Source organism: Phoca vitulina, unplaced genomic scaffold (genome assembly GCF_004348235.1).
Source record: "Phoca vitulina isolate PV1807 unplaced genomic scaffold, GSC_HSeal_1.0 scaffold6, whole genome shotgun sequence".
NCBI classification, from domain to species: domain Eukaryota; kingdom Metazoa; phylum Chordata; class Mammalia; order Carnivora; family Phocidae; genus Phoca; species Phoca vitulina.
The window spans coordinates 41,545,889-41,562,443 of NW_022589709.1; the positions used below are offsets into that span (position 1 = coordinate 41,545,889).

Here is a 16,555-nt window from a genome sequence, read left to right on the forward strand (position 1 = left end):
TAATTTTGGGAAAGAAAGAAAAGAAGCTCCTTTCATCCATTCTTAAATAAAAGGAAATAAATTTTTTAAAATTACACCCTTACAGAAAGGTTTAGAAGGTAATTCTAGGAATGGTGATTGATAATATTTGGTTACTTCCTTTTTTACTCTTTGTTCTATGTTTAGGATTTTTTTTTCACATCAAAGCAATCATGCTGGTCACAATTTTGTAGACTGCTCTTTTAACTTGGAAAATAAACTTTTTCCATTAGAAAGACTAATTACTTTTAAAAAGTAGCTAAATAATATTCCAATTAAGTATACATGATAGAATTTGACCAATCTCTAATTGCTAACGACTGTTTCTAATTTTTTACCATTATAAGTATTGCTACAACTAACATTTTTGTCCATAAAGCATTTTAAGAGCAATGTAACCGAAGTGATTTTGTCCACAACATTCATTTAAATGGTATTTCTTAAGGAGAAGGAGGTGGTCAAAACAAAAAGAAGGTCCCAGCTTTCCAGGCATTTGTGTCTAATTAGGAAAACAATATATATTGGGGAGAAATTACAAAGGCACCATATAAGCACATAATAATCATATTTATTAAAGAAAAGAAAAAGTAATTGAAATTTCTCAGAAGGGGAGTTAATCAGGAAAACATTTTGCAAAGAATATGGAGCTGGCCTTTGAAACAGTGATTAATTAATTAACAGTGTTAATGGTTGAAAATGTTCCAGGTCAGTGTGGGTGTTGAAAGAAGACATAACCTTTTGCTGGTGTTCTAAAGTATTTGAGAACAGTTCTCACTCAGAACATTGCAACTCAAAACAAAGCCCTAATAAGCAACCAAGACTTTTATCAAAGATTGGACTCCTAATTCCCTTGCAAAACTACTGAATTTCTTCCTAATCTCCATTATGCACATATTTTATTCCCTTTCATAATTTTCCCCTTTCTTTGAATCTCTGTCAAAGACTCTCATCTACTTTAAGGAATGGAAATAGGCAAATCTCTCAACTTCAACACATGGAAACAATACAAAATATTACAATTCTGTGGGATAAAAAAGGGAGATGCTGCCTTCAAACATACATTGTATGTGTTTTAGTCTTTAAAAAAACGTTACTTGTAACAGATTTTTCACATTGTAATGGAAATTGGAATATTAAAGGATATTAACCAAGGGTTATTTATCAACTTGTCAAGTACCAAATAAGGAACATAGAACTCCATGATCTATTAAAAATGATAAGCAGAATACTGTGATTTCCTTTCGTGGTTTTACTCTGGCAGGAATGGGTTCCATCCTGATAATAATTCCAGTCTTACTGTCACATAGGAGGAGATGCTTTGTGAACCTCAATGAGGCTGCCAGGTTTAGGACGGATGTAAGAACCAAAGTGTCAGAAATGAAAGAGTAAGACTTCATAGAATGTGTTGTCACTGACAGACTGATAGCCAGTTTCCTTCTCCACCTTTTCTTCCTCAAGGATAGCAGCTGCTTCCCACAGATACACAAGCAGAACAACTCCAGTCCTTCTCTACCACACTTAGCATCTGCAGATGCCCTGGGTCTTGTCTATTTACAATGTTGTCCCTATACAGCAGAGGTAGAACCCTCAGGGAAGTTCTGGATTGATTCTCAGCAGGTCTGTTTCACAAACTATTTCCCAGCCCCACCCACCTCCAGCTGTTTCCAATGTTAGTACTTGTAATTCCTCTATCTTGTCTGCCACATTACTCATCTCCCCCCAAAAGAAAATTTAAAGTTAAAAACAACTCAAACATTCAGTCTCTAGCCCCCTTTTTAATATAAAGCAATTGCCCTGTGCATGCTGCTTCTGGATAGCTAAGGAGTGACTCCAAGGGTCTTCCGACCATTTATAGATTGGATATCATGCTCTCCAAATACTTTGAGAAGGAGGGTAAAACAACATCCATAGCCACCCCTGCCTGCCCAAACTTAACCTCTTGTGAAGCTTCCTAGTTTAGCTCCCCAATTCCAGCTTTATGACAAAACTAGACAGTGGCAAAAAGAGATCCTATAAATGAAATTGTAGATACAGTCACGTCTTAAGCAAGGATCCCCAAATTGTGAGACTAATTTCTGGGTTAAAGGTGTTCTGTATATCCATTTCAATCCTGCCTCCAGTACTGTGACCAAATAAAAAGGCACAGAGTTGAAGGGTACAAATTTTGGGGGAAAAAAACCAAAAACAACACAAATTTAAGAGGTACATGGGAGTTTCACTTTTTTCCAGCTGATGATATATATATATATATATATATATATATATATATATATATATATTTTTTTTTTTTTTTTTAAATAAAAGGAAACCGTCCATATTGGAATATTTTCCAACAGGCAGAATTCTCCTCTTCGTTTTTCTGATCTTGGTAGATGTTCTTCTGGTTTCCACTGGTATATATATGAATAGTGAAGAAACGTCTCAGGATCAAATTCCACCGCCTTGAGGAAGGGAGAGCTTTAGTATGCACTAAAGCAGGTAAAAAAGACGACAGAGGGACAGACAGGTCTGTGGAGATCCGGCAAGTCTCCAAGGACGGTCAGCCTGGAAAAGGAAAAAGTAAAAAAAAAAAAAAGGCGTGGCTCAGCTGAAGCAACTACTGTTGTCCCTGCACGAGCACGGCCTGTGGTTTTTCTCCCTCACTTAATCCTCTGGGGTCGGCTCCCACCCCGTTCATCAACTTGCGCTTCCATCACCTCCCAGTGAGAGGACGCCCTCCGGCCCGAACTACACAACCTACCTCCGGATCCTCACAGGCGCTGCAACCTCGCGCCGCCCCCCCACCTACCTGTGCTGCGCCTGCGCCTCCCTCGCGCGCTCTCAAGGTCAGCACCGCCCCCAGCTTCTAACCTAGCACCCACGGAAGTGGCATTAGAGGACGTCCTGCGTATCCTCACCTCTGCGTGGCGTGGGGTCGCCGGCGTTCAAGAGAGGGGAGGGACTTCCTGTCCCGCGCGGGCAGAACTTCCGTCAGAGCCGGAAAACTCTCCCTCGCGTTGTTTAAGAGGCTCCTGGCTGCAGGTTGGGGAGGGAAGGTCCAGGACGGTCCCGGGGACTCCAGGGCGTTCGGCCCACGACCTGTCCTTGGCGCCATGGTGAGTCTTCCTGTGAAGGCTGGAGTAACAACAGTGGGAAATTAGGGGCCAGCAGGTTAGTCCTGTGAAGGTAGCCAGTCGGGTGCCTAGCTGAGGATGAAGCGGGCGAGAGCAATGGGATGAACCACGGGGGCAGGACTCCTCACCTGTCCCGGAGCTCCTGGGCCCCTGAGGAAGCGGCGTCTGCCCTGCCCAACCGCGAAATCTGTCCAGGAGTATGGAGTAGGTAGCCGGAATGTTCGTGGCCCATTCACTGTGTACGGCGTGTGGCGCCAGGTGGTCCCAGAGTTGACCTTTCCGGGTTGATCATCTCCGTCCCTCCCTTTTTCTCAGCTGCTTGGTAGTAGCCAAGAACTTAAGATCTTAGAAATCCCGTCAGCTTTTCCAGGTGGACACAACGGATCCCTTTGTAGAGGATCAGCGCCTGTCACCAAGAGAAAGGGCAAAGTCAGCTTATTTTTCAAACTCAGCCCATTTGTTTGTTTTTTAAGTATTTATTTATTTGACAGAGATAGAGAGCACAAGTAGACAGAGCAGCAGGCAGGGGGAGAGGGAGAAGCAGACTCTCCACTGAGCAGGGAACCTGACGTGGGTCTCGATCCCAGGACCCTGGGATCATGACCTGAGCCGAAGGCAGCCGCTTAACCAACTGAGCCACCCAGGCGCCCCAAAACTCAGCCCATTTGAAATTGGGAAGGGTGTCAAATGAAAAATTCAGACTTAGTAAGGAGAGATTTTATTGGAAAGGAATATTGCAAGGGCTTGGGGAAATAAGAAGAATGCCCTAACCGTAAGATAAGCAAGAGTCTAAAAAGTTAAGCAAAATGTGGGGCGCCTGGGTGGCTCAGTCGTTAAGCGTCTGCCTTCGGCTCAGGTCATGATCCCAGGGTCCTGGGATCGAGCCCCGCGTCGGGCTCCCTGCTCAGCGGGAAGCCTGCTTCTCCCACTCCCTCTCCCACTCCCCCTGCTTGTGTTCCCTCTCTCGCTGTGTCTCTCTGTCAAAAAAAAAAAAAAAAAAAAAAAAAAAGTTAAGCAAAATGTTTTTCTTTTTATTAGGGAGGAATAAAGCAATCCTAGAGAGAACCAAGTGTGGGGAAGTGAGATGAAAGGGAAGTACCACTGAGCAGTAGATCAGATTGTTTTACCCTCAGGCCAGAGAAGTTTATGCTGCTTCAGACAAGGGTGGGCCAAAATTCGGGAACCTGGGGAAAGAGGATCTTACCCAGAATTTGAGTAACAAATATTTTGTTCCAGTTGATCTGTGGGGACATGCCATTCATCCAGTCATTTATGAAGCAAAGGGAATTTGTAGGCTTTGACCTTGTCATAGGTAAACAAGTGGGGCATCTTAGAGTCTTATCTAAGTCCTATGGGGACCCGTGATTCATTGCAGTAAGCCCTTTCCAGAACACAGAAGGGCATGGGGGCTATTTCTTAACCTTTGCTGTTTTCCAAGATCACAGGGGTCTGGTAAAGTTCAACATTGTCAATTATTTGATGATATAAAAGATTTCAAATTCTCATCCAGAGGGCAGTCTGTCTTGGAATTTAGCCTCAGTGTACCATGCTTTTTCAGGACCAAATGTTGACATTGTTCAGCTATTGTGTTTGATGTTGGACTTTTGAATGACTTTTAGAAACTTAATGTGAAAGAAAAGAACTTCAAAATAATGTGGTTTCTGGTGCACTCTACCAGCTAACGTAACCTATGACTCTTGGGCAGTGTGTGTGTGTGTTTAACCTCAGTGAATAATAACACTTTGTATTCATAAAGAGGTTTTTTCTTTTTCCCTTTGGATCAGTGAAATTAGACAAAGACAGGGAATAGACGAATGAGAAGGAGCGAAAGACAATAATTAGCCTAACCACCTCCACCCCCCAACCCTCCCTATTTTACATAAGGAAGAATCTGAGGTCTAGAAATAAGCACTGGTTTATCTAAGGTAACAGTAGTTTGGCATAGTCTGGACTAAAACTCAGATCTCCACTTCTTAAATTTAAGCTCTGTTTTTGACTTCTTGGTCTGAAAAGTTGAAGAAAGGTATAATAAAAATCCTTAAAATAGTCACAAGCCCAGTGTGAATTTATTCCCAGTATTCTGTAATACTAGAAGAACCCATCTCCTGCTATCTCAAAATTGTAATTTTATTTTAGGTTAAGGAAAACTAATGCTGTTTCTCAAAATGTCACTTAAGAGAATGTCACCTGGAGAATGTCAGCAACTACCAGCCAGGTAGTTGACTCCATTCTGGTATTGCTTACATTTCTGTGTTAACTCCACTTTAGTGTTCCCAGTCATGAAATTGATGTCTGTATATGCAAGTTTGGTCAGTGCTTGGAATACCTCAAAAAAAAGAAAGGGTTTAGCCATTAAATGAAGTGAGGGGTTGAATTTATTTTGAATACAGCTTGGTTAAATTAAGAACCTTTGGACTGGGGTGCCTGGGTGGCTTAGTCAAGTGCTTGCCTATGGCTCAGGTCAAGATCCCAGGGTCCTGGGATGGAGCCCCGCATTGGGCTCCCTGCTCAGCAGAAAGCCTGCTTCTCCCTCTCCCACTCCCTCAGCTTGTGTTTCCTCTCTGGCTGTGTCTCTCTCTGTCAAATAAATAAATAAAATCTTAAAAAAAAAACAAAAAACCTTTGCCCTGCTTGGGCCTAATGATATGCAAGGCATGTAGTACTTGAACTCAGAAGACCCAGATTCTGCCCATTATTTGTTATATGAATTTGACAGACTCACTCAACTTGGTAAGGGTTCCAGTTTCCTCTTAGATAAGAGAAGTGGGGCTTGGTGGAGATTAAAACACCTTCTGACTCTCACATTTCTGATTCTATGACTTCAGGACATTTTTCAGAATAGGTACATGTTTCTGATTAAATAAAATTTAGTCTGATTTCCACTTTTTCTCTATCCTTTTGATTTTTCTTTTTTTTTTTTTTTAAGATTTTATTTATTTGACAGAAAGCACAAGCAGGGGGAGCATTAGGCAGAGGGAGAGGGAGAAGCAGGCTCCTTGCTGAGCAAGGAGCCTGATGTGGGATTCAATCCCAGGACCCCGAGATCATGACCTGAGCCAAAGGCACTCTTTCTTTCTCTCAAAGAAATTAATAAATAAACAAAATCTTTAAAATAAATAAAACAGAAGTAAAATCAAGGTGTCCCACGGCTTCACTCTCCATTCTGGAGTGGTTGGGCTCTCTGTTCAGCAGGGATTCTGCTTCTCTCTCTCCCTCTGCCTCTTCCCCCTGCCTCATGCTTACACGCATGCTCTTTCTCTCTCAAATAAATAAAATCTTTAAAAAGTAAAATAAAATCAAATCTGTGGGCATAGAGTCATTCATAGTGCTTCTTTATTCTTTTAATGTCCACGGGGTCTGTAGTGATGTCCCCTCTTTCATTTCTGATATTAGTAATTTGTGTGCTCTCTTTTTTTCCTCAGTTAGCCTGGATAGGGGCTTATAGATTTTATTGAATTTCTCAGAGAACCAGTTTTCGGTTTCATTGATTTTCTGTATTGATTTCTTTCCAGTTTTATTGATTTCTGCTGTAATATTTCTTTTGCTTCTGCTTAATTTGGATTTAATCTGCTCTTTTTTTGGTTTCCTAAGGTGGAACTTTAAGTGTTTGATTTTAGATCTTCTTTTCTAATATTTGCATTCAATGCTATAAATTTTCGTTTAAGCACTGCTTTTGCTGCATCCCATAAATTTTGATTAGTTGTGTTTTCATTTAATTAAAAATATTTTGAATTTGTCTTGATTTTTTTTCCTTTTTGACCCTTGTGTTATTTAAAAATGTATTGTTTAGTCTTGACATGTTTTGTGATTTTCCAGTTATCTTTCTGTTACTGATTTCCAGTTTAATTCCATTGTGATCTGAGGGCAGACATTGTATGGTTTCTGTTCTTTTAAATTTGTTAAGGTGTGTTTTATGACCCAGAATGTGGTTTTTCTTGGTGAATGAACATGTAGCTTGAGGGATAAATTCTCAGGTTTTATCCATTAGCCATACAGGGGCAGAGATGTGTGTTTCTTCTCAGTTCTCTGACTTTTTCTGTGACTTCTCTTCTTTACTGCTTCTTTCCTAAAGAGGCTTAGCCCAAATAATAGTAGAGACTGTTCAGGGTGCCTGGGTGGCTCTGTTGGTTAAGCATCCGACTCTTGATTTTGGCTCAGGTCATGATCTCATGGTTGTGAGATCTAGCCCCACATCAATCTTAAGATCTAAGAATCTCCCTCTCCCTCTCCCCACCCTCTTCTCACTTCCTCTCTTAAAAAAAAAGAAAAGTAGAGACTGTTCTCTTGGTTAGCATTTGGTAGATCAAGATTAATTCTTAAAGACTAGCTTATACTGTGGACTATGGTCTACTTTTTAATAATTTAGTTTGCTCTGGAGTAAAAGCATAAAACAAGTTTAGTTGATTTTAGAAAATCAGAAGATATTTGAAAGGGTTCATTTCTAAGAGTATTTTTTATTTTCTTAATATTGTGCTGTGGTTTTGCCCATGTTACTAAGTCAAGCATGAACACAACTTACTGCAAAGAAACTTTGAAGAAATAAACTTGTCTGTAAATTGTCTTTCTGCTCTTTATGTACCACCTGCCCTTGAGTTAGGAAAAAAAAAATCTTTGAAGTTCTGGTAAAATGAACATTCTCTTGGTTTTAATTGGAATGATAATACTTTTTGTTTCACCAAACATTTAAAAATCATGCTCTTATCTCAAAAGTATTAATCAATCATTCATTATTTATTAAGCACTATCTGTATGTCTGTATTCTTGGCAACAGGGATATAACTGTTTATTACACAGACAGTCCTGCCCTTGTGGAGCTTATGTTTTACTGGGAGATTCTGATGATAATCAAATGAGACATAATATATGTAGGTCATGATAAATGCAACAAAGAAAGATAAAGTAGGGTAAGGGATAGAAGATGATTAGGGTGGTTATTTTAGATAGGGCATTCAGGGAAAGCCTCAATGAAGAGGTGACATTGAGGGGCGCCTGGGTGGCTCAGTCGTTAAGCACCTGCCTTTGGCTCAGGTCATGAGCCGCATCTGGCTCCCTGCTTGGCCAGGAACCTGCTTCTCCCTCTCCTAATCCACCTGCTTGTGTTCCCTCTCTAGCTCTCTCTCTCTGTCTGTGTCAAATAAAAAAAAAAAAGGTGACATTGGAACAAATATGACTATATATTTAGCATATATGCCTGGTATCTATGAGTACATATTTATGAACTGTACCCTAAAAAAATACTGTAATATTGGGCACAAAGCTTATATTGTCTGTAGCTCTGTAATTCTTTCAATAAAGTTAAATATTAATAATTTTTGCGAATAGTGAACAGGAAAGTATGTTTCTTTTTTAAAAACAAAAACCTCTATAGTAGTAGGTGATACTTAATAGATTGATTTATGCCATCTATTTTTATTTATTTATTTATTTATTTATTTATTTTAAAGATTATTTTAGAGAGAGAGCAAGAGAGAGTAGGGGCGGGAGGGGCAGAGGAAGAGAGCGAATCTCAAGCAGACTCCATGCTGAGTGTGGAGGTCGCCCCGGGGATCTTAGGACCCTGAGATCATGACCTGAGCCAAAATCAAGAGTCGGATGCTTAACCATCTGAGCCACCCAGGTGCCCCTATGGCACCTATTTTTAGTCTTTTAACTATAGTTCTCGAGAGAATACAACTCATTCACTCAAAATATCCTGATTTTACATTCATGTCTTTCAGTTAAATAAAACAGACTTAGTAATTCCATTGTTAAAGTAGATTAAAATATCTTTTGTGTTTTGCCCATAAACAAAAGATTTAGAAAAACCTGAAATCATTTCAGCTTTTGATACTTTGATATTGAGACTCAGGATCTTAATGTCTGATTATAAAGTTTTATTTTTAAAAAATCTTTAGGTAGTATGAAAAACCAATCTGCTCATGCACATGTATTTTTTTTAAGATTTTTTACTTTATGCATTTGACAGAGCGAGAGAGTGCATGAGAGCACAAGCAGGGGTGAGAGTTAGAGGGAGAGGGAGAAGCGAACTCTGCACCGAGCAGGGAGTATGATGCGGGGCTTGATCTCAGGACCCTGGAATTGCAACCCGAGCCAAAGGCAGGCACTTAACTGACTGAGCCACCCAGGCGCTCCCATACATACGTATTTTTAAAAATGACTGGAGAAAGTACAATAAATACATGGCATGGAAAGTGTGCTTGAACTAGAACTAGATGACCTCTGTGGTGTTACTCAAGGTTCTGTGATTCTGAATATGTGAAACTGAATATTGTTGATATACATTTAGTTGAATGTACATTAAGGGACAAAGGAGGGTATATTCAATTTGGAGTTAAAGAAGAGTTTCACAAAGGATTAAAGGATTAAGTCTTTTAAGGGTAAGTAGAAGTTTGTTAGGTGGACAAGAAATTGAATTTTACTTTTCCTCAATAACAGTAATAGTGACATTTATTTAGGTGTTAGTATTTACCTACTCTACTTAAATTAACTTATTTAAATCTTCATGAAGTATTTAATCTTGGATTTTTTTTTTAACCTCCACTTTTTACCTACTTTTTTTTTTAAACCTCTATTCTACAGGTTTAGAAATGGAGGCATAGCAAGATTGGAGTAACTCTTCCAAAATCATACAGCTAGTGGTGGTGGAATTTGACTTTAACCCGGGTGGTTTGGCCATTGTACTCTTGTGCCAGTCTTATTGTTTATATTTGATAGGTTTTAACTTATGAGAGGATTAATTTCTAAAACATTTTCCTATAGAAATATTGTGTTCTTTTATTTCTAGAAAATCTTTCCCAACCTAGTTAATAACTAATAGTACATCCTATATAGTATTAGAGAAATTGTTACTGACCTGCATAGCACTGACTATTTAGCCTGACTCAGGTGCCAAACATATCTGACACTGCTGCAGTCATAAGGATTCAGTCCTTCATATTCCCTCCACCTTAACTGCATCCAGTTAAGGCACTCCCTCTCATGCACTATTAGTTTCCATTGCACTTGGGGATGAACTTCTAGTAACACTGATCAGGTGAGGAGTAATTAGAGAACTGGTGATGAATTGAAATTTCATATCGTTTTAAGTATTTAGTATGTCACACTTCTTGCAGGCCTGTCTCACAGTTAGCCCATTTCTTTTTCTGAGGGCTCTAAGGATTGGCTTGCTCCTTTTCTTTTCACTTGGACTACCTGTTTGCAACTAGAACTTAGTATTTTCTCTGAGTTGCAAAAAAGAACATATTTGTATTGTAGGCTACCTTGCTTTCCCTTCCATATGTTCGCACACATGATAAAGGTTTTTACTGCTAGGAGAGTTTTAAAAGTACGTTCCTATGTTACTTCCTGCTGACCATAAACTATTTATCATAAAGATCTTTTAGGGAAAGAAGTAGAAGCTCTAGATGATATTGATGAGTCTTTGCAATAAATTCTTTGAAGTAGAGAGGTTTGGATTGTGAAGAAAAGGTCAGATGGAAAATACTAAGCGACATTGGAGAGAAAAGGGAGACTTTTCTCCACCAGAAATTACTTATGAAGAAGGAACTTCAATAAGTTGTGCCCTGTATTATAAATATATGATTATAGACTGCCATCAGTTGATGTCACAAGGCATTATAAGCCTATCAAGGCTATGGCTGCTTTACTTTTTAAAATAAACGTAATACTTTTTATCTCTGTGATAAGTAGTAGAAGGCTTTTGAAATACTAATCTGATTGCTTATTTTTTTATGTAGTTATCTATGTCTGCCCTTTACGTAGGGCTTAGCTGATTTTTGTTATCTTTTAACTTTTGATTGCCACTGTTTGCCCAAATACAATGATCTACTTAGAAAAGCAATGCCACACTTTCCTGCCTTTTTTTCCTAAAGAGAAAAAGTCACATTGGAGGATTCTGCTCCATCAGAATTCCACTAAGTTGAATGTTTATTAAATATTTTTATCATTTCAGAAGATTTTGGTCATTTTTATGATCAGTATAAATGATTGACTAAAAGCATTTCTTATGTATTCAAGTATGAGTGTTTATGACTAGAATCATTTGTTTCTGAATACAGTCTTTCTCAAAAGAGAAGCCATGACTTTTTTCCTGAAAAGTTCTGCTTTTATTAATAGTTAAATTATGTTTAAATTCATGCTTACTGTCTCTCCCCTCCCTTCCCCTGTTAGACTAATTAACATTAGGACAAAGAAGCCTCACTGTATCATTTATTACTAGACAGCTTAGTTGGTTGGGTAGGTCAAATGCTAACTAGAATTAGAATTAGTTGCAAACTAAATGTGTTTTCTAATCAGGAGGGACAGATGAGAACTTGGGTAACATTCATTATAATGTTAAATCATAACTATAACTGAAACGTTAGTTCTTTAAGACTCACACTATTTTCTAACTTGATTTTAACTAATATTTATTGAGTGCTTATTCTTGGTTTTGATAGAGAGCTTCTCAATTGTAGCAGAAGTATTTAAGGTCTTCATAGTTCTCTTGATAAAAGAAAATGGCAGATCATAAAATGAATCATTTAATAAGAGAGAATTGGCTAAGTATCTGAGATAAACTTAAAAAACAAAACAAATTAAAACTGTACGACTATTGGTATTCACAGATCTCTGAGAGAAATTCCTGCACACCACTATTGAGGGGAGAATGCTGGGCAGTGGACTAGGTTTACTCTTTCACATCAACTTGGAGCTCTGATTTACTTTCACTTCTTCTATAAATGTTAGCTCATTTAATCCTTATGAAGAAGATAGTCCTATCAGCAGTAACTACACCTCACAGGCTTTGAAAGTGGTTTAGAAATGGTAAATACGTGAATGCCAACAATCCATTGTGTATTTAATTAAAATATTGCAGTCATCAACAATAAAATCTTTGAAGATTTTGGAGATCATTTGCCATCTCTTGTCATTTTGTAAATAAGGAATGAGTCCCAGAGAGGGCTTGTCTAACTGCTATTAATGACAGAGAACTACTTTGATTCTAGTATGTTTAATTATTCAGTACATTAAAATATTTACAGTAAGTGCATCTTTCTAATAGTTACCATTAGGAGTGCACATTAAATTTTCTTGGCTTTTGTATATGGCTTAAAATTTAGAGTTAAGCTGAAATTTTTATTTTAAATTTGTTTGATGAATCTTTATTAGTGTACTTAATTTGTTTGTTTAAAAGAATTTCTAACATGTACCTATTGTGTTAAATTGAGAGGATTATCTTGAAGAAATAGATAAATATCTTTCTCTGAGGTATAGTATGTTGTCTGTTGATCTTAAAGTGAATACTTTTCTTTATGTTAAAGTTCAGTGCTTAGCACATATTAGGAACTTTACAGTGAAGGACAGTGGGCAAATTTATACTTTATCCTTCTATTTCATCCAAAAGGTAATATTCAACATATCTTGAAAGCCTGCCATGTTAGGCACTCTCTGGGGAGTGGGTTTAGGGCTGTAGAAATGAGATGAATACAATTTTCTCAAATTGTTGGTCACGGTTGAGCATGATAAAGGCAGCTTTGGAGTTGTGCATATGTTTTTTAACAAGGAAGATTTTATAAGTGAAGTGAATGTTGAAGAGTAGGTAGGAATTGGTCTGAAGTAGATGATTTATAAATGTCAAATATAAATTTATTAGTTTTGACTAAGAGCTTTGGATATAGATCTGTAGGGATATTTTCTGTAATGTCAAAAAATACAATTAAGGAAAAATACCAGATTTAGGGATGCCTTCTTCCATTGAACCTTTTATTTGTTACTTATCAGTACTATAATGAAACATGCACATGTAGAAGGAGGTGAAGTGGCTTGTTAACGTCTTTAAAAATAGTTCATTCTTCATCAGTATTTTAATTACTGCCTGGTATTGCTTTATATGAGATATTGCATAATTCACTCAACCTACTGTAACTTGAAAATTATCTTTTAAAATAAACAACTGTTAATTTCAGCACTAATAGTTGAAATAGTTAATGAGTTATATTTCATTAAAATGCCCTCTATTCTTGTGAAAAAGTATTCTTGTCCTGTTTGTTGTTGGTCTTCCACTTTGCCTTATCAATTTATATCAAAGAAAATGTCTTAAGTTTATTTCTATATTTATTCAAATTCCAAGGAATGGTTTTATATCATCATCTTAAGCAGGAAATCTGGAGCAGTTGTTTTTGAATATAGTTAGGTCAAATTGATGCATTCTCCTACAATGTTTGTCTAATTAAGATATTTAGGATGTACCAAGGCATTTTATTGAGGGCTTTTGATTTTTGACCTTAAAGTACATTAAATTTCTTATTCTGAGTTGGCAAATGGCAAAAATTTCTGCTCATATTTTTTACTTTAAAGAATTAAAAACATTTTGTGCTGTGAAACGTGACGCTGGCACACCAAACAAATTCTGTAAGCAATTAAATTTGAAAACCTATGTGCTTGAATTCAAATCAGAGCTGTTGATAATTGTGTTTTACAGTTTTCTTATTTTACCTTCTCATTTATATACTTCTTTTGGTAGTGTTATTTCGAAGTATATGAAATTGCTGTTTTTTGTAGGTCAAAACAGTCAAATATCTGATTCATATAATTCAGTTAATAAATTTATATTAAATCAATACGTGATCTTTAGCTTGTGTTCTCTCAAAACCTTTTGTTATTTTCATTTTATTTATTTAGCAAAGTTTTCCTTTTCTTATTTTCAGACCTGTTTACTGTCTGTAAGGGCTGGAGCTATATTATAAAACCAGATAAAGGCCAGGGTAGACCACATAATGAACCCTAAGATTCTAGAAATGGTGTATGGGCAAGATTTTCCTTGCCTGTTCATGATTGTTTTATGCTGCTGTTACCTGCTTTGGCATTATATGGAAGGATTTCCCATCTCAATTAAATCTAGACAGCCCTCAATCCTATTAAAGACCCTCCTGGAAGTAATCATTTTTTAAAAAACCAGCTTGGGTCTGTCAGTCATCCACATGTATAAGTTTATCAGACCTTTCTTCCTGAGTTTCTAGACGTCTTCTTAGTCACATTGCCAAGATCCTGACCTTGATGTGGTTATTCTTCAAGGTCTCTCAAACTTGGTCCACTCGGTTTTTAAATTTAATACATCTCTATACCTATTTGTGCTTCTCTTCAGTAGGACAAGGTCTCAAAGTTTTTTTCAGCTTACACCTTTAGTCTCATCTATTTCTGATTCTTAAGTGATTAAATTCCCACAAACTTCTTTCTAGAATATTCAGCACCCCCCCAACATTGGTTCCTTCCCTTTTGCCTTAAGCATGTATATTTTCCCCATTATGAAGATATATTTTTTAATATATTTTTGTATGTCCGTCATTCTAGTATCCATCAGCTTTTCCTCTTATTGCTTATTTTCTCCAAAGAATAATTGTGTTCATTATTTTCATTTTATCTCTACATAATCACTTAAGTTTTATCCTTATCAGTGGATGATACTGTCTTTGCAGAGATAATTACTAATGGTACGCCTAATTCCCTTTTTTCTCTAAAACAATTTTTTGGTTTTGGTTTTTTTTTTTTTTTTAAGTAAGCTCAATGCATAATGTGGGGCTTAAACTCACAACAACGTGTGTGTAGGAGTTGCACACTCCACTGACTGAGCCAGCCAGGCACCCCTGGTTTTGCTCTTGTTTTTGAAGCTGTTTTAGTTTAGGCTCTTATGGTGTTGGTTGGACTATTTCAAAGGACTTCTAATTTACCTCTTTGCTTCCAGTTACTTTTAACTTTTCACTTTAATTTTCCACCATAGTGGCAGTTACCTTCCCAAAATATATTTGATTTGTTTCATTCCAGTCTTAAGATCTTGGACTTATTTCTAAGTACCTGCAGAAAAGTCCATTGTGTGCAATCCATATCAAAGTCTACAGCATGTGGAATTGCTCATTATTTTGGATCATGCCATTTACTCTCTTTGTACAGGTGGGTATATCTGTCTGAACTTTTTTTTACTCTTCTGTGAGAGTGGGATACTTCTTTAACCTTGTAAGACTAGTTCAGATGTCACCTCTGTGAACCAGTCTTTCCCAGTTCTCCCGTTTAGATTTAATCACTGCCTTTCTTGGAGGGCTCCCATAACACCGCATTTACCTCTACCATACCACTTATCACATATAATTTGTAGGTGGCAGTTAGGGGTGGTTAACACTTAAAGAGTTTGATAAAATTACATGATGAAAGGTACGAGTTGTTTCCTCACCTTGAACTTAGATTTGTCTAAAACCTAAGGCAGATTAGATTGTAGCTAAAGCAGTGGTATTTACATATCAAAAGATAGAATAATTTTTAGATAGGTTTTTATCTAAGGAAAGAGTGTGTCAATTGGAATGCAGTTTTATCGGTTGAAAATCTAGAAGTTTCAATAGCCAGAATTGAATGTATTTATCTAGAACTATTTAGGGTTGAGAGTATTTCACACTCTAGCTATTCTGTATATTTCTTCTTCTTCCCTTTTTTTTTTTTAACTTTAGCACTGCCTGAAGGAGCTATCCCTCAGTGCTACCCTTTGATCTAAATCATTACCTTCCTTGAGGAGCCTGGGTGGCTCAGTTGGTTGAGTGTCTCTTCTGATTTCGACTTTTGATTTCCGCTCAGGTCATGATCTCGGGGTCATGGGATTGATCCTGGGGCTTTGTGCTCAGCGCAGTCTGCTTGGGATTCTCTCTCTCCCTCCCTGCTGTGCCTCCCCCTATGCCCCTTCCTCTGCTAGCTATTATGGGCTCACTCTCAAAGTAAATAAATAAAATCTTAAAAAATAATTTATTTTTATTTTTTTATTTATTTACGACTCACCAAGCAGCCTACTTAAAATTTGACCTCCAAAGGATCATTAAGACAGTAATCCAGTGGAACACTTAATGAACTTGACCATCTGATCCACTTGATAGTTTGTTTCATTGTAAATTAGTTGATAAAATTGTTACAACTTGATTATTGTCAGTTTCATATAGATTGATTGTACCAGCAAAGCATGTATTTTTTGTGTTCTGAAAAGCTGAGGATGTAGCCAAGTTGCTGTCCTTGGGAGACCTACCTAAGGCTTGTTAGTCCACTTCTTGAGTTTCCTTCAGTCTACAGTTTTCCTGCCCAGTGGCTGTAGGATTCTACCAGTCACTCTGACTAAAACATCCTGAAATAATCTTTGAGATATTCCTCATTTTTATTCTACCGTTTTCTTTCATGTTCAGTCACACTCAAAGTTAATCTAATTGGTTTCCTTCTTACATACTTTTATCTTTTTTTCCCCCAGTTTCAACTGCTTCTACCTTAGTCTTAGGTTTTCTCTTTCATTGATTAATATATTGCTATATCTCATTTTTCATATATGTTACTTGCAGTATTTCATCCTCATACCTCTGCTTAAAAGTGTTCCAAGGTGATCTTTTTAAACACCTCAGCTAAATTTGTCCTCTTGGTTA

The 16,555-nt window shown here is 37.3% G+C and overlaps 1 protein-coding gene across 2 annotated transcripts in view; it reads left to right on the top strand.

Annotated features, from left to right (window-relative positions):
* Positions 1-2,957: 2,957 nt before the first annotated feature.
* TMEM161B (transmembrane protein 161B) overlaps positions 2,958-16,555 on the top strand; it is a 69,210-nt gene continuing 55,612 nt past the window's right edge. For both annotated transcript variants that reach the window (XM_032404029.1, XM_032404032.1), the window contains exon 1: positions 2,958-3,113. In XM_032404029.1, the coding sequence (XP_032259920.1) occupies positions 3,111-3,113 (3 nt within the window). In that variant the 5' untranslated portion in view covers positions 2,958-3,110. The remainder of the gene's footprint in view (positions 3,114-16,555) is intronic.